This window comes from Stenella coeruleoalba, assembly GCF_951394435.1.
Source record: "Stenella coeruleoalba genome assembly, chromosome: 14".
In the NCBI taxonomy this organism is placed as follows: Eukaryota; Metazoa; Chordata; class Mammalia; order Artiodactyla; family Delphinidae; genus Stenella; species Stenella coeruleoalba.
This window is the reverse complement of record NC_137160.1, coordinates 41759910-41777834: the sequence shown is the minus strand read 5'-3', so window position 1 is coordinate 41777834 and position 17925 is coordinate 41759910. Positions and strand designations below refer to the sequence as shown.

Here is a 17925-nt window from a genome sequence, read left to right as displayed (position 1 = left end):
ATTAAGGTGGGTAATACGTCAAGTAGAATATCAAAGTAATTGCCCCAAGAATGCATTTAGTATAAATTGTGATGCAGATACTTTAATTATATCTTAATTACTTGAGTACTGTAAATCTGGTGGCAGATCTTTGACTTGGCTTTTAGTATAAATAGTTACGGTAGATTTTTATGTATGATTCCAATTAGAGACAGGAAAGCACATGTCACATAAACTCTTTGGTCTATAGAAAGCCTGTAGATCGTATCGTTAAAATATTAGGATACCTTCTTCACATTTTTTAAATGTTGGCCCTCTTTCTGAAGCCTGGGATTCAGAAGTTCTTTTAACTATTCATCAGAGTTGAGTTCTAGGTAAAGACTTCTTACTGCTAGAATTATTCATAGCTTTGCCTGGTGAGTTCCTAATTTTATACAATTGTTTAATTTTTTAACTGTTGTCTCTGGATGTTCAAAGTGCATGCTTGACAAAAGACTAACTCTGCATTTATGATTCTTATTTGGTTAAGAATTTTTAGTAATAGCTACTCTTCTATTCATCTACAGGAATCAAAAATTAACATCAGGTTTAGAAACAATCTATTTTGTACATTTTTTTTAGGTCCTGTGAAGGGAACCGACTGAGGACTTAATAATTGGTATAACAGACACCTTGGTCGTGAACATTTGGTCACAAACAGTGACTAAAATCCAATTCTTACCAATTTAGTGAGAAGGAGAGTTTATTAGAAGACTTGTATGAACATAACCAGTATAGGTGAATGAAGTTCCTCAGTAACACCTGGAAAGAAAGAATGAGTCTTTCAGGGCTCTCTGATCTTTGCTTCGCTCTGTACAGATGCCTTATTTTCTGAGTCTGGCTTCTTCCACATGACTGGGAGCATGGCTCCCAACAAGTCTCATGGTTTCATCACATGGCGTTATTACCAGAAAGCAACCGATATTTGTTTTCTTGAGTTTTAGGCTAATGTATCCTGGGGAAGATCAATGATTAACCCTCCCTGTGTCCCCTCCCCCTGCCACCCCACCACCCCATCATTAGTAGGCAACTCTTCAGTATCTACAGGAATAGAATGGCTCCCATTCAAATAACAGTATAAAAGGGTATTTTTCAGAAGAAGAGAATAATATGTCCACAAAACAAGAAATTCAGTACATCACTTTTTCCTTGCCATTTATTTATCTTGTTTTCATTCATTAGGCAAGTTTTATTAAGTGCCTACCATGTGCCATGGTAGATCAGAAATATAGCAATGACCAAAAAGAAAAAAACACCGTGATGATCATCACTACTTCCATAGAATCTGACGTGTAATACCATCCATCACTGGAATATGGTAGGAAAGGGTCATTTCTGTGTAGACTAAACCAACATTTTGAATGGATATGGAAGAAGACATGGCTTAGTCTCCTTCTTTTTAAGTCATTTGTAAGTAAATTAGATGTTTCTCACCCTTCCCTCCTCAACTATAGTAAACCAGAGGTTAAGTGTCTCCAGAGATGGTGATGGCATGTTTTATTGTATTTCATTTTGGGATGTGTGGATGTGTGTGTGTGCGTGTGTGTGTGTTTGGTAAATATTTGTTAAATCAATGAATTATCAAGGAGGTGATGCTATTGTCTAACTACAGTCAGGGGAAGAGTTACTATTAGCTGTAACAAAGCAAGCATCATTGTTTTTGTCATTCTTCAACATTTAAGTGGTCAGAGTCAAATAATCCCATATAACAAAGTCATTTTCTACAATTATCTCAAGATATATTTTGCAACTAATTCCTTCTGGCAGCTACATCTGGATGCTGTGTCATTTCAGGCTAGTCTGTGAGAATAACACTGAAGAATTCCCCTGACTCAGATTGAATGATGAGTAATCTTTGCTTTGGAAAAAATTCAATATACCTGCATTTTATTTTCCCCATTGTGCTTTAGAGTATAGGGCATATAACTCTTTCTTTGGTGTTTGAATATTCATTTGTATTTTGTTTTGGAACTGATTTTAAGTTAGTTGTTAAATATTATATGATAGATGCATCTATTATATAAGTTGTATAATATAGAGATTATCTTCATATACAGTTTAAAGATTATGAAAGTAATTTGTGCTTCTAAATACACAGATATTTTTTTTAACATCTTTATTGGGGTATAATTGCTTTACAATGGTGTGTTAGTTTCTGCTTTATAACAAAGTGAATCAGTTATACATATACATATGTTCCCATATCTCTTCCCTCTTGCGTCTCCCTCCCTCCCACCCCTCCAGGCAGTCACAAAGCACCGAGCTGATCTCCCTGTGCTATGCGGCTGCTTCCCACTAGCTATCTACCTTACGTTTGGTATACACAGATATTTTAAAAGTATAAAATTTCCTCCTTCTGATTTTGCTTTTCTGCCACTCTCCAGGGTAACAATTGTTAAGTGTTTGAATATTTTTATCTGGTGTGAATGTGTGTGTGTGTGGGGGTTTGTGGGTGTATTTGTATGTTTACCACATGTACTTGAATATATACCTCCTCTACATATTGTTCTTTTTTTTATTTTAAATTATTTATTTCTTTGGCTGAGTTGGGTCTTAGTTGCAGCATGCGGGATCTGTCGTTGCAGCACACGGGCTTCTCTCTAGTGACAGCACACGGGCTCCAGAGCACGTGGGCTCAGTAGTTGCAGTGTGCAAGCTTAGTTGCCCCACGGCATGTGGGATCTTAGTTCCCTGACCAGGGATCGAACACGCGTCCCCTGTGTTGGAAGGTGGATTCTTTTTTTTTTTTTTTTTTTGCGGTACGTGGGCCTCTCACTGTTGTGGCCTCTCCCATTGTGGAGCACAGACTCTGGACGCGCAGGCTCAGCGGCCATGGCTCAGGGGCCCAGCCGCTCCGCGGCATGTGGGATCTTCCTGCATCGGCAGGCGGACTCTCAACCACTGCGCCACCAGGGAAGCCCCGGAAGGTGGATTCTTAACCACTGGACCACCAGGGAAGTTCCTATACATATTGTTCTTCAGCTTGCTTATTTTTAGTCATCACTTTCTTGCGGATATCCTCCTGTATCAGTCAGTACATATTTTCTTTCTAATGGCCGTGTAATATTTTGTGGTATGTATGTGCCTTCATTTATTTAACCATCTCTCTCTTACATTATGTCTTTCATAAAAGTGTTTTGAATGGTGCTTTATTGAACATGCAGGAAGAGCTGAGGATTTCTGTAAGAAAAATACCTAAAGACAGACTAGGTTCAACAAATGGGACCACCTACCTTTTACATTTTAATAGTACTGCTAAATTACCCTCCAAGTAAGTTTGGACTGTTTGCTACAAGGTAGCATATTGTGGTGGTGAAACACTTGGAGTTTAAGGGTGTGAGTTTGAAACTCTGCTCTGCTTGTTACTTGGGACTAGCCTGGAAGAAGTGAATTAAAATATCTGCATCTTAATTTTCTCATCTACAGAAAAATAATACCTACCTTGATAGGTGATTTTGAGAACTAAATATGTTAACATAAGTCAAGTTCTTAGAAAAGTGCCTCGCCTATATTTATTACAAAATGATTTCTGGCGTTATGTAAGTACTACTTGCTATTATTAAGGTATTATTGAGCACCTTGTAAGGATTTCCAAGATCAGGAAATTTGGGGTCTCAACTGATTGCTTCTTCAGAATGTTATCCTGAGGAGAATGCTGGCTTTGACCAGAGACTTCCATATGGACAGGTGTTTAGTCTCCCACATGTGGACAAATGTACACATTAAACTTCTTAATTTTCGTAATATCTTATTCTACCATCTGCAAGTCTGCTTTTCAGAGTTGTCATATCTACCTAGAGTAGTAAAATATAAATAAACTCTAAGTCGTCATTAGGGTATATACTCTTAATTTAATCATACTGGACCTTGGGAATACTATCTAACTGCATTATTTCACCTAATTAGTCTCAATTATTATATTTTTGTGTTATGTTTAGATTTTATGAGAGGTTCAACAATAGAATTTATGTATGTTCTATGTTTGCCTTTGAAGATCCTGTCTATTACCACCCAGTGCCTCTGTATGAATTTTCATATGAGATGATTCTCTTAGTTTAGGAATAGGAAAACCTTATCTACTCTGACAAACCAATGTCTCTACGCTAACAGGAGTTGACTCCCGTAGATTGTTTGCCTCTGCATTTTAGCTGCCTTGGAATTGGTACCATGGTCTAGGTCACAGTCACAGCAGCTTGATCATCGGGCATGATTTCTCATTTTTGAAATATTTCACTGTATTTTTCTTCTTTAAACGAATGCATATTTTTAAAAGAAGGTGTGATAAGGAAAGTAATATAAAAGTTATATCCACTGTGTTTCAGATGGGATAAGAAATGACCAAATATGAGTTTGATGCCAAACAAGACACTGAAAAACTGCAGATGTGATCAGGAGCGCTGCTGATAATCATGGGGAAAATCACAAGAATAGGGGATCAGTTGTCCAAGAATTGAACCACTTTGTAGCTGTGTGACTTTGGGAGAGTCAAATTAACACCTCTGCGTCTTAGTTCCCTCATCTGTCATCTGTAAAATGAGGGTGATAATGGTGTCACCTAAGTATGATAAGGCGGTTGTTGGGAGGATTAAGTAAGCTTGTATGTTAGAATAGAGTTTGATGCAGAGTAACTGTTGTATATTTTCTATTGTTATTATTAGTATAAAAAAGAGGAAAAGAAATTTTTTGAAATTATAGACTGTAGATCTTTATCTCAACTCTCAGTAAAATTCTAGAGTGCATTTTTAAACAGAAATGGAAGTAGTGATCCCTGGAAGCCCTTATGGATTCTCTAAGTTAATTCATGTCCAATTAAATTTATTTATTTTTGATAGGATTGTTAGACATACAGCAGGAGGATGTGCCTGTTGGAGCTAAATTTCAGACAGTCACTTTGATGTGGTCTCTTGTGGGACTCTTTTAAAAGTGATGGGCAAATATGAACTGGGCGATAGTATAATCAAATGAATTTTTAGCAGATTGAACTTCTGTAGACAAATTATACCGATTGGCTAATGAGTATCATTCTGGAAGGAGATCCCAGTGGCAGCCACATGGTTTGTTGCTTTGTTTTTCATTGCATTATTCACCTGTCATGAATAACTTGGCGGAATCCGTCAAATCATGCTTGTCAAATGTGTGGATATCAGAAAATAAAAAGGGAAACTGAACAGTTGGACAAGGGAATAATGATTCCAAAAGAAGTTTAGAAGCTTGGATGAACAGCCTGCACCTAAAAAGATGAAATTTAACTGGGGTAAATATTTCTCAAATTTGTGGATAACACAAAATTTACCTGTTACCTTAAATAATCAGGTATTAGGGAGTAATAGGATTTCAGAGCCTTCAAAAATGGATTGAAACAAACACTCGTGCATTAGAGATACATTTATGTCTGGCAAGTTTGGAAAATACACCACAGAATTATGCATGTGGTTTCAGAAGCAAATGTTGAACGATCTGGAAGTTTTAGTTGATTGACAGTGTGAAGACTGCTGAAAAAGAGCAAGTGTTGTGTTAGGTTGTATTAACGTAATGTATATATGAGTTAGAAAAAGAGAAGTAATAGTTTTACCATACAGATTGTTTCAATCAGACTACATTTAGAATATTTATCAATGGTATTTAGCTAATTTATCTCAATGAGTATAATTCTTAAAGATGTGGTTTACAGGTGACGTTGGCAAACTCAAGAATATTCAAAGAAGGGTGATTCGGAAGGTAGTCTGCAAGCTATTTTATATGAGGACTGATGGAAGAAACCAAGGATCCATTAGCCTGGGGATAAAGGGAGGCTGGGCCCCTAATAGTGTTTTCAAACAGGTGGCAATATATCCTGTGAATAAATTATTGGATCCCATTTTAGAAATTCATGTAACACAATTACCTTACTTTAAGCTTCTATGATAGCAAAGTGCTTGTAATTGAATGTTAAATATATGTCACATTCAAAGGCAAAAACTAGGACTACATAGTAGAAGTAATAGGAAAGCAGAATTTTTACTTGATACACAGAAGAAACGTTTTTAATAACTGGTAGGTTCTGAATAGACTATTTGCATATTTTTGTGGTATAAGTATTTCTTCTTCATTAAAGGGACGTCTGACTTTTTAAAACAGGTTTTGTATGTATCATCATTTAAATAATTATTAATATTGTTCTTTTACCTTTTTTAGAACATTGTAGGAATTCTAGGTGTCTTTCACTTTCATTTTCTTTCTGTGCGTAAAAGGAGTATAAACTGTTTGTAAAGCTTAGAAACTTACTGAGGTAGAACAAGGTTGCCAAAATCCCATAGGAAATTAGAAGTCAGCTCTCAATCGCATAGAATTTTATCTTCAAATTCAGGTAGTTATCACTCTCTGAACTGTTCCAGGCCTCAGTAAGCCATCTCTCTACTCTCAGCTCTGCTCTGGTTTTATGAAGCTGGGCAACCAAAATAACTTAACTGTAAGACAGAACTTCCTTCTAAATGAATATTCTATGATACTGTCTGTCATAGTTACAGGAAAGTTTGTCTGTACATATGTATTGTTGGAAGTAAGTTGTTGCTGCTGCTATTCTCTATTTTTACTTGATTTGTAGCACATGCATAACAGGATAATTTGTCCCCACAGGGTGCTTGTCTTCCTAGGTAACAGCGCAGTGTCCAAAAGAGTGCCGTGGTGTACAATCCCTCTTGTTAAACACAGGGAGGAAGACTGTGGGGTGATGAAACCAAGCACCACATGGTGCAGGTTTACGTCTGAATCCAGAGGGAATAAATTTGGCCGTGATCAGGTGACAAGGGGTGGCAATATGTGTCTAACTTGATTTGTAGAAACCCTAGTGCAGTTTATGCAGGAAATCTCAGAGACACCCCAGGTAATGCCCGTCATATTTTTTTTTATAGCTCTCTTCTTTGTGTTGAAAAGATTCCTGTTTCTAGGCCGTGCTCAAAGGGGGCTTTTTTTCCCCCCAGCCAATAGTATTAGCCAGTGTTTACTAACACATGTTGCTGTAGGCAATCATTTGGCGTACGGAAATAATCAGTGCTTTTATACTTACTATCTCATTTAGTCCTCACAACGTTTTTATAAATGAGGAAATGAAGAAACTGAGTTCAGGAATGTTAAATATCTAAGATCAGACAGCTAGTGAGTAGGTGTTCCTGCTTCATCTGACTCCAAAGCTCATAACCTTCTTTATTATTCTATAAAAATTCCTAATATATGGCAACTCCAAACTCATGTGGTCTTCATCGAAGCCTACTTAGTGGTGCTATAATCTGATGCTACAGACATGAATGAGGACCAAGGACTTCGATCTCATGAGGCTTGCAGTGTAACTGGAAGAATATCCTTAAACAGATAATGTTAATTAACGACAGGTGCTACCACGGGAAAGTACAGTTTAAACCATTATCTGAGAGTTCAAGGAAATATCTGATTGTTCTTAAGTGTGAGATTGCTGAAATGGGGATTGTGAGGTCGATATTGCATATAATATCTTGACTGTAGGCCCACAGTTTCTGTAAAAGCCTTGTGCTCAAGGCAATAAGTAATTTAACTTAGTAAAAGGCAGACTTCAGTGTTGGCTAGACCCATCACTTCCTAGGTGCCAGATCTCAGAGGCACTCTATCTTCTTGGACGTCTCCTTTTTCTGGGTGAAATAGGCCTGATTCTCAAGGCTATTATAACAAAAATTCTGCATCTTTTCAGTCACACATTCACATATATTACTACAGCATGTAATTTCCCCATAAAATGCATGCAAGTAGAATAGAAAAATTGTAAACATCACCCTTAAACCCTTAACTAGTAACCACATATGTTAGGAGCAGACAGCAACCTGAGGTACAGATATTAGGTGGTGGGCAAGGTGCTGTCACTTTCTATGTGGTTAATTTTCTCATCTGAATACTATCAGCCATTCAAATTTATGTCTCATCAAAATGACGTGGACCTTTGAGGTATCTCAAGAACAGTGGAAATAGGGAATGTTAAATATATGAAGCCAGGAGTCTATTGTAATACAAGTAAAACCTCCGGAGACTTAGCACGGAAGAGTCGTCTAATACATATTAACTGCTTTTATTGTATTTAAACATTGTCATCATCAATATCATAATGTGTACAAGTCCTGTCCTTCCACTTGGTAGCTTTATGACCTTGGACCAATTACTTCAACTTAGTGCATCTCAGAGGAAGTTAATCCTGCCTCTTATATGCATCTCACTGAGTTGTTGTCAGGGTCAAAAATATATATATATATACATACATACATATGTGTGTGTATATATATATATATATATGTTGTATGTAAGCAAATGAAATAATATATGTTGTGTGTAAACACTCTGTAATTGTAGAGAGCTATATAATGGTTTATCGTTATAACCTCCAAATCGTGTACCTAATACATGAGGCCTTAAATAGCGAAACATTTTAGTGAACTGCCAATATGGATTAAGGGAAGACACTTTAATGTTAGAGAAAGATCTAAACATGTATCACTGATGTGATTTTAAGTTGTAGAAACCTTTTTATTTTGCAGTCAAGTAAGCTCAGAAAATTTTCTTCAGGGCCTGAAGGACCAAGACTTCAACCATTAGATGAACACTGGTGTAATGTGTTTATCTTAGGGATACTGGAAATGACTTTTCTGAGTCAGCTTGAATAAGCTTTAAAATGTTTGTTACATAGTATTCCTGGACCAGAAAAATGCTGAAAGGATGAACCTAAAACAGAAAAATACATTCTTAGCATGGCCTGTGTCCTCAGTGATTGAGCAAATACCTCTTTCCTTCTCTTAACTATATTGCTATCTTTGTCTGCAGGTTTCTTTTTCTCCTCCTACTGGGGCATGTAGAAGTCTGGGAGAAGAGGTTTCTGGGACAAGAGTCTGTCTTGCCTCAAATGTCAAATGTCTTGCCTCAAATCTAAATGTCTTTGAGATAGGCTCTGATATAGTTAGTCACATTAGTAAAGAAGATGACATCCAGTGGTGTGTTTGCCAGTTCTACACAACTGTTCATATCCTATGAAAAGTACAAGTGAATCCATTGCTAGGGAGGCCACTGATGGTGTGTGTGCTTTGTGTCCTTAGCCATGGAAATTCCACTTTTGGGAGAGCAGTGCTGAATTTGCAACCTGTTGAGAGTAAAAATGAAGAAGAAAGAAGATAGTGGAGAATTGCGAGGACTTTAGTGCATGAGAAGGAAGCATGAGAGATACAAGACACAACTCAGGGAGACAGAGTCAAGTGGAATCACAAATATAGCTCTAACATGGCAGAACAGTTTGTTTCACAAAGAAAGAAAGGGCATTTTATGTAAAGACTGAACACTGTGACAGACTCTGATTTGTATAGAAGAGACAGTGATATCTGGCCAATGGTTTCTGATTACAGCCTTTTCTTGGCAGTGCGAGCTCTAATAATTCTAGCTACAGATTTTCTTAGGGAAACAGCAGCTTTAAGAGCCTGTGTTTGAGGAAATAAATTATAAAGCATTTCCATTTTCAGCAAAAAATTTTTTGAAAGGGACTAAAAAAGATCACTTTTTTAGCCAAAGTAAATAATGTAGGAGAAAGAAAACATAGAGCTATTAGAAAGGAGAAACAATTCACGGTATTTGTGGAAAATATGATTCTGTACTTCTATACTATTAGAACTACTATGAATTCAATTAGCTGTTCATATAGATAATAATTATCACAGTTCAATGGCTTTTGTATGTATTAGCGATAAAATGTGAGGATAATTTATTAAAAAAGTGTATTCATAGTTGCAACCCAAAATATAAAACACTTAATAAAAAGCTTATTACAGTTTATAAAATAAAACTTTAGCACATGAAACAATGTGTGTACATTTCCTAAAAATTTAATTAGATGTCTCGTTTAATTCCTATCTAAATTTCATCTGGAAATATAAAGAAGTGAACAATGAAAAATTTAAGAAGGAGTAATGAGAGCTGTGTTCTATCCAGATAGTGAAGTGTATTGTAATATTACAGTAATTTAAACAGGGTGGTGCTGGCACAGGAATTGATTGAAAATCAGGGGAGCATAGCAGGACCCCTGGATGAGCCCCAAGGATAGTGGTTTGCAGTTTATTTCAGAGGCCCTGAAAATTCCCAGAAGTGCCTTCAGCCATTAGAGGAAGTAAGTTCTGGGGGCTCTGAGCCCTCTCATCTCTACCTCAGCAGCAGCTCTGCTTTTACGCATTTTACATACTGGGTTCCCACATTTATATATTGGTTTCACATCCAAAGGAGTTTTCATTGCCCTGATATTAATGTATGCCAGAGGATGCCTCACTAACCGTGACCGGCTTATGAAACAAATTATGTTGGGGAATCTTGACTTAACATTAATAGGAGGTGAGAGCTTAAGTTAGTTCTTCACCTGGGTACAAAAGGATACATTCCAGATGAATTAAAAAATGAAAGCATAAAATACCCGCAAGAAACATTTGCAGATATTTACGCGCTCTTTGGATAAAAGGAACTTCTAAATATGAGAGCAGGTGAAGTCACAATAGAAAGGTCTGATGGAGTAGTTCATTTGAAAATAGAGAACTTTATGTATCATCTCCCTAAATATCCAAAAAATAACCAACAAAAGGAATAAAAATCTGTTATTAACATGCACAACAGTGAATATGTCTTACTATATAAATAGCTTTTTACACATTAATGAGAAAGACAGAAATATCCCATGTCATATCCCACATGATATTCATTTGAAATAAAGTTTTTGTTCTCCTTGGTATTTACAAAACTATAATTAGAGTAACAGTGAATTGCAACTTCTTTGTCCTACTAGGTTTGCAAATATTGCTAAAAAGATAAGATTTAATACTGGCAAATTTGTGGAGAGAGAGGCAGATTCAGTTCTGCTTGGTGAGAGTATAAATTGTTAAAATATTTCTGGGAACAGTTGACAGTGTATCAAGAGACATGACAGAGCTCACATCCTTTTGACCCAATAATATTCTAAGAACTTTACATTCAATATATTCTTTGGAAATTTATTTTTATTAAGTTTTAAAACAACATAAATGCCTATCTTCAGTTAAGTGTTAATTATGATGCCCATTTTGAAGAATTTAAATTACATGAGGAAAAGTAAGACAGCTAACTATGCATACATGTACTTTATATAATTATAATTATATTTTAAAAGTATGTATGAATAGAAAAAAACTAGAAGGAAAACACAAATATTAGCAGGGGTTAATATTCTTGGTTGTAAGCTTATGAGTGCATTTTGTTTTCTATAATATAGGTATGAGTTTGCATTTTTCCAGTTTTTACAACCAGAAAAGAAGATGATTTTATTAATAAATAATTATTATCCATGGCAGACTTTGAAATTGGATTTCCTATTTTGTTACAATTGTATCATTATTGACCAAGTCAGTTTGAACCTGTTTTGATTATCCGAAATATTAATTGGCCCTCTTTCTAGAAAAATCTTATTATGATACATGACCTCAAAAATTGTGGATAATCCTACTCCCTTCCCTGCTCTATTGCATCCTTGACCCCTGTTTCTAAAGAGGTAGGTACAAGGTGGAAGACAATTGGAAGAACATGTTAAATTCAAAATAAGTGTTACATAACCAGGAAGACATATTCAAATACTAGCTGTATTTGAAAATGTCAAGAAAGATAATCCAGGGAGTATGATTTTGCAGGACATATGAAACCGTTAACACCTCATAGCCAAGACATCAATCGCTGGGGCGTGGGCAGTTCCTCGGTTTAACATTTGGGGCTGTAGTTTCACTCTGTGTCTTCTTCCCACTGTCCTGTTGGAGTATGGCTGCCTGCGAGTCTGATTCATGTCTCTGCCATGTGTCATATTATTTTGATGCTATCCATGTTTTGTTCCGTGGAAGTAATCTCTCTCTCTTTTGTTCTCTAAATGTTCCCACAGCTAGTTCAGTGAAGCTTGTTCACATCCAGGACCCTCTCCTTCTCTGTCCCCTTTCTCTGTCTTGCAGGAACTGAGGGGGGCTTCTGGTGTTTGTGTGGCTTCATCATTTCCTTCCTGCCTCTCATCCACTTCACGATGTAATTCTTGGCACTTTTACTTCCTTTGTAGAGTAGGATGTGATGTCATAGAGAAGGGGACAGGGCTATCCAAATTCTCTCAATTGCTGGGAGGAGCTGCCCAGGTGTGCTGAGGGGCCTGTACTCAGGAAGAGAAACAGGGAATCCTCCACAGTGAGTAACCCCACTTTCGAGTGTGCCCAACTTTCCACTAAAACATTACCCAGTACACTGGAGTTTCCTCTTCAGCCCTTTCTAGATTTAATCAGTTTGCCTTTTTGACATTCCCAGTTCAGCTCAATTTTCCTCCTTTCTCTCCCTTCTCCTCTGTCCCCCTCTTTCTGCCATCCCGTGTCTCTCCCCGCCAGTTCCCTTCTTCCTTGCTTGCTTACTTGTGTATGTCTGTGTCTGCTGACCTTCTGCCCATATCTTCTATGAAAGACCATTAGTGTCCCCAGCATTGCCTATCATTTGGGGTGAGACCCACCCCGTATATAGTCCATGTGACCACAGCATCTCCTTTCAGTAAGTCATAAGTATGCACTGTTCTACTTACAGTTCTTCTTATTTTAAAAATTCTGTCGACTATTTCATTTTCATGTCTGTATCTTTCCTGCCTTTCTTTGTGACCTAACCTTTTCCCCTTTTCAGCTCTATTATGCAGTTTCCTTCTTGCCTTTTTTTTTAACCAATGTTTTTACACTTTAGTCCTCTTCCTATACAGCGATGCCTATGTGTCTTCCCCCCTTGACAGTTCAGCTCTCTAGAGCATCCTCTGTGAGGACAGTTTTTCCTTCTTTCCTAGTGACATACTTGTTGCTACACTCTCTTTCCAGTGTAGCTCCTATTTCGCTATTCTTTAAAGAATTACCAACTGCAACTAAGAGACTGATCCAGACTAGGAAAAAATGGGGAAATTTCCTGGGAACTAGAAAGGGGAGAACAGGAAAGTGGCCCTAATGGTGAGGTAGGGCAGGCTGTGTATGTAACTCACTGGAGGGCCTTGAGGAGCAGAACCTTTGCTAGGGACCTAGCTGAAATTTAGCCATTGATCGTGGAAGAGATCACAGAGCTCTTTTGAACATATTGGAAGCCTTTTTAATTTTTAGTTTTGTGACCCTGTTAATTCTTAATAATTATGAGAATTCTGGTCTAATATTCATAATAATCATAAATTAGGACTCTAGAATTATTAAGTTGCATGGGGGCCATGACTTGTGCAGAAGCTCCTGTACAGAAAATTTAAGTAGGTGTCATCTACCCTTGGAGGAAGTCATTGTGAAGATGTGTGTACACTTGTTTCTTGTACCCAGAGGTGGTCCTATAGACCTTGTTGGTGAGCTGTGTGGGCACCGTTGTTTACGGATTTCACTACATGTAAAGTCCCTGGGTAGATAAAAGGGGCTTGCTTTCCAGGGCTGATGGTCTAATGCCTGTGGAAATAATTAACTATGTCCCATATATTCCCCATACTTTGTTTAAAAAAGTTCACTTCCACTCAAAAATAAGTAGGACAGAAGGGGAGAGAAAGAGAATAGGACTCAGTTCATAAAGCTGAGATGGGCTGAATGGGAAGAGGAAGGGATTTACTTGAAATGAATTGGAAAAGGCAAAAGAAAGGAAACTGAGCTGAACTGGAAAACACACTGTAATGAGATACTTGGGTTTCTGTATGCTTTTTTCCATTTTGGCCATGAAGGGTTTTTATTTATTTTTTTTAATACAAGAGAAGTTGATCAAAATATGAATCCAGTGAGGTTATTTCTGACCAGCACTTTGTTCTCTGCTCTTGGTGGTATTCAGGCTCATGTTTCCAAGGTCTTAGAAACTTAAGAAACATTTTAACAGCCTGAAAACATGACTTAAACCATAAAATGTCAGCAATTTTTAATAAAGGAAATTATATACATTTATTAACTTGGTGTTTTTAGGTTTCACATTTCTTTTTTTGGTGTGTATGCCTTTGTGACATTTTTGCAGAATGACCCCTATATGTTGCAGAAATTGCCATAGATGTCCAGAAAAAAAATTATGTTCTCACTTTGGACACCTGATCTGTGTGATGGAACCTAATTTTGGCATAACAGCCTTTTTAAAATTTTAAGGAAACATTGCATGGTTCACACACATTTTCATCTTGTATGTTTCTATGCAGTAATCTAGGAATCTTACGTTTATTTTTATTTTTTTAGGCACTAGAAAAACACCCCAACTCACCAATGACAGCAAAGCAGATATTGGAAGTCATTCAGAAAGAAGGGTTAAAAGAAACAAGGTCAGTATTCATATTTACATTTTCTGTTTTCATTGATTAATAATTGCTACTGATTGCAAAGTAATAGGGGTATCTAGATTTTCATGTTGTAGATGATTGTGAATTAAGTAACCAACTGCAGATTCTTTTGTGACTACCAAATATTTGGGTGACCCAAGATTTCCTTGGAACTACCTGTTTGCTTAATAAATTAGACAGATTGATACAGAGTGTCCTTCATTAACAAAGAGCAGCATTGTGTGAATTAGGCTCTAATTGGAGTTACTCATCTTTCTCTTTCTTGTAAGAGGAGACTTTTGTTTCTGAAAGTGAGTAGTGAAAGAGAAACTGTTTTACAGTCTTAATAGATAGATCCCAAGGTATAAGATGAGCTCACTCTGATAAAATTCAAAGTGCCAACGAATGTGGTTGAAAATTCAGTCCTCGTATTTAGAATTACTCTACTTGGAGCATCGTTAATCAATTATTGAGTCCTTAAAAAAATAACAGTTTTATTGAGATAGTCATATACCATAAAATTTGCCCTTTGAAAATGTACAATTCATTGGTTTTCAGTATATTCACAAAGCTGTGCAGTCATTACTGCTATCTAATTTTAGAACATTTTCATCACCCTGAGATGGAACCCCATACCCCTTAGCAGTCACTCCCAATTCCCTATTCCCTCCAGCCCCTAGCAACCAGTAATGTACTTTTTATGTCTGTGGTTTTGCCTGTTCTGGACATTTCATATAATTGGAGCTATACGCTATGTAGCCTTTTGTGACTGGCTTCTTTCACTTAGCATCATGTTTTCAAGGTCCATCCATGTGGTAGCATGAATCAGTACTTCATTTCTTTTTGTTGCCAAATAATATTTTATTGTATGGATAGACTATATTTTATCTATGATGATTATTTTTATTTAGTGATGAATTTTGGCTACAGTTTTGGCTTTATCCAGCAGTTTAGGGTCATATAAATATTACTCAAGGAGGAAAAAAAGTTTGTTACAGGGTAAAATAACCATAGGGCTGTCACATGTGTATCTACTCATCCTTGTTACATAGAGTGAATTTTTTTTAATTGTATGAAGTTGTCTACCTATAAGCCATTGAGAAGGCAGTGGTCTCAGCTTGGTGAAAATACAATCTGCTGAGTTACCTTTTGAATCTGATCTTGAGATAGAACTTGTTGAGAGAAATCAACGTCCTCTCGAGGCCAACTTTTCCTAAAAAATTGGCATTACCTGTAACTCCCATTACTGTAACATGTGAATCGCATCAGCTTCTAGCTGTTTAAAATGCATCTCTTGCAAGTTTGATCCATGAACATCACAATTTAGTGGGGTAGAGGATACCTAGGCTCAGTTTTTCGTCTCTGTTTTGGAGGCTGTTTCTGCCTGTTCTGAAGAAAGAGCCTGAGCTGATGTAACTACCCTGTTTGCAATCATTGTTCCTCCACAACGTGGAGGTAACACTGTGGAGGGAAGTTGCTGACAGAGCCTAAGCGCTATTCAAGGGGATCCTTGCTTCTAAGCCAGACGTCAGTGTGAGGAGTTAGGGAACAAAATGGGGACACGTGGAAATTAATTTTCCCCTTACTGCCTGTCAGAAACCCTGAAAATATTTATGCCATTTAGAAAGCACTGGAAATGGTTGTGCGACAGCCAAAAGAAAAAAATGGGGTAAAAATCTAGAGATCTCGGCTCCTGTCAGATGTGGGCTCTGAGCCAGAGGAACCTGAGAATGCAGGCATAAAAAGCTTCTCCTATAAGCAGACATTTGAAGTTTGTTCATCATGATATTCTTCTCCAGAGGAGTGACTAGGCCACTATCAGCTATTATGTACCTTGAGATATAAAACCCCTGTACCGTGGCCATGAACAGCATCTTAATTACACTTATCATTGTAACAACATTTTTCGTATTTTTTTCAAGATGCTGGTCTTCCCAGAATGGTATATTAAAGGGCTTTAAGTATATGTTAACAAAACTCAAAGCAGCTTCTTTAAAGAGTGAGAACGTTGAAAAGGAAAACATACCCTGTTCCTCTAAATACAACCCTCCCTCTTCTTCCCCTCCCCCGTTATTGTGTCCTCCTGTGAAGAAAAAAAAAAAATGTTTGTTGTTACAAGTACTGATGAACCCGTATAGGACTATTGAAAGTACCTGCAAGGAATTCACAAGTTAAATAGGAAAGGGACCAGGCAAAGAAAGAGCATAGTTCTGTTTTAAGTTCTACTCTGTAAAATCAGCTCTGTGTAAAGGGCTCCGGAATATGCATTTTATGTTCTCATTTCTTTCTGTTTCTTTGAAGTCTCCCTCCTGTCAGTTGTGACAGTTACTTATGGCTGGTATATCTGTGACTACTCCCCCCTTGTTGTCTAGTTTGCTTATTAGACTCATCTCTAAAATGAAAATAGTGGAAGGGTGGGATAAATTGGGAGATTGGGATTGACGTATATACACTAGTATGTATAAAATAGATAACTAATAAGAACCTGCTGTATAGCACAGGGAATTCCACTTTGCTGTACAGTAGAAACTAACACAACATTGTAAAACAACTATACCCTAATAAAAAAATAAGTAAAAAAATAAAAGTAGTATGTAGATTCTGAGTGAGTTTCAGCTTTCCTACCTGTTGTGTGTATTGCTTTAGGGAGCAGATTCTGACATTTATTTTGCCTACTTAATGTACTCTTTTGCTACCTTCCAAATTCTTAAATGTTTTCCAAGTATTTATGGTAGCTGAGTAAATTCAGTGTAACTGTATCTTAAGTAAAGTTACATTTAGAAATTCCATCATCATAAGGTCAAACATAGCTGTTTCATTTCTAGATGTTTATTAATGATGTGTTTTTCAAGATGTGCAGGCTTTCAGATATGCCTGATTAACTGTAGGGGAGTGAATGTGAAAGTTACTGATGTGTCCATAACCTTCCAGTGGTCTCTATGAATGAGAGGTCATGTTAGTGGCCCTCCCCCAAACAGTCCACCACTGTGCCTGGCATTTCTGGAAAAGAGAAGATTGGCCCCTTATCCATCATCATTCCAATGCCATTTGTTTTAAAATAACACCATTTGGGGCTTCCCTGGTGGCGCAGTGGTTGAGAGTCCGCCTGCTGATGCAGGGGACACGGGTTCGTGCCCTGGTCCGGGAAGATCCCACATGCCGCGGAGCGGCTAGGCCCGTGAGCCATGGCCACTGAGCCTGCGCATCCGGAGCCTGTGCTCCGCAACGGGAGAGGCCACAACAGTGAGGCCCGCGTACTGCACAAAAAAATAAAAAAAATAAAATAACACCATTTGTTTCAAATACTGGGTTGGGGGGGGTGGTGGCCCTTCATTCTGTGTGTCAGGCAGATCTCCTGTAACACTGACCTCACTGGACTGTAAATTTGTCCTTGTTTGTCGTCCCACTGGTCTGTGAGCTCCTTAAGGGCAGGGTACCCAACACCCCTGGCACTCAGAAGATACTCAGTAAATATTTGTTGAGTAAATAATCTTCCTCAGGATGTTAACTTGCTGGTCCTTAGTGATGATTTTTGTCTTGCATTTAGAGTTAGAAGCTTCTTTTTAACATTACAAGTTGTATTTTTCATCCTATTT

The 17925-nt window shown here is 37.4% G+C and overlaps 1 protein-coding gene across 1 annotated transcript in view; it reads left to right on the top strand.

Annotated features, from left to right (window-relative positions):
• Positions 1–17925, top strand: part of ASXL3 (ASXL transcriptional regulator 3) — a 174264-nt gene that overhangs the window by 17585 nt on the left and 138754 nt on the right. The window contains exon 2 of the mRNA XM_079942252.1: positions 14250–14332. Coding sequence (XP_079798378.1) covers positions 14250–14332 — 83 coding nt within the window. The remainder of the gene's footprint in view (positions 1–14249; positions 14333–17925) is intronic.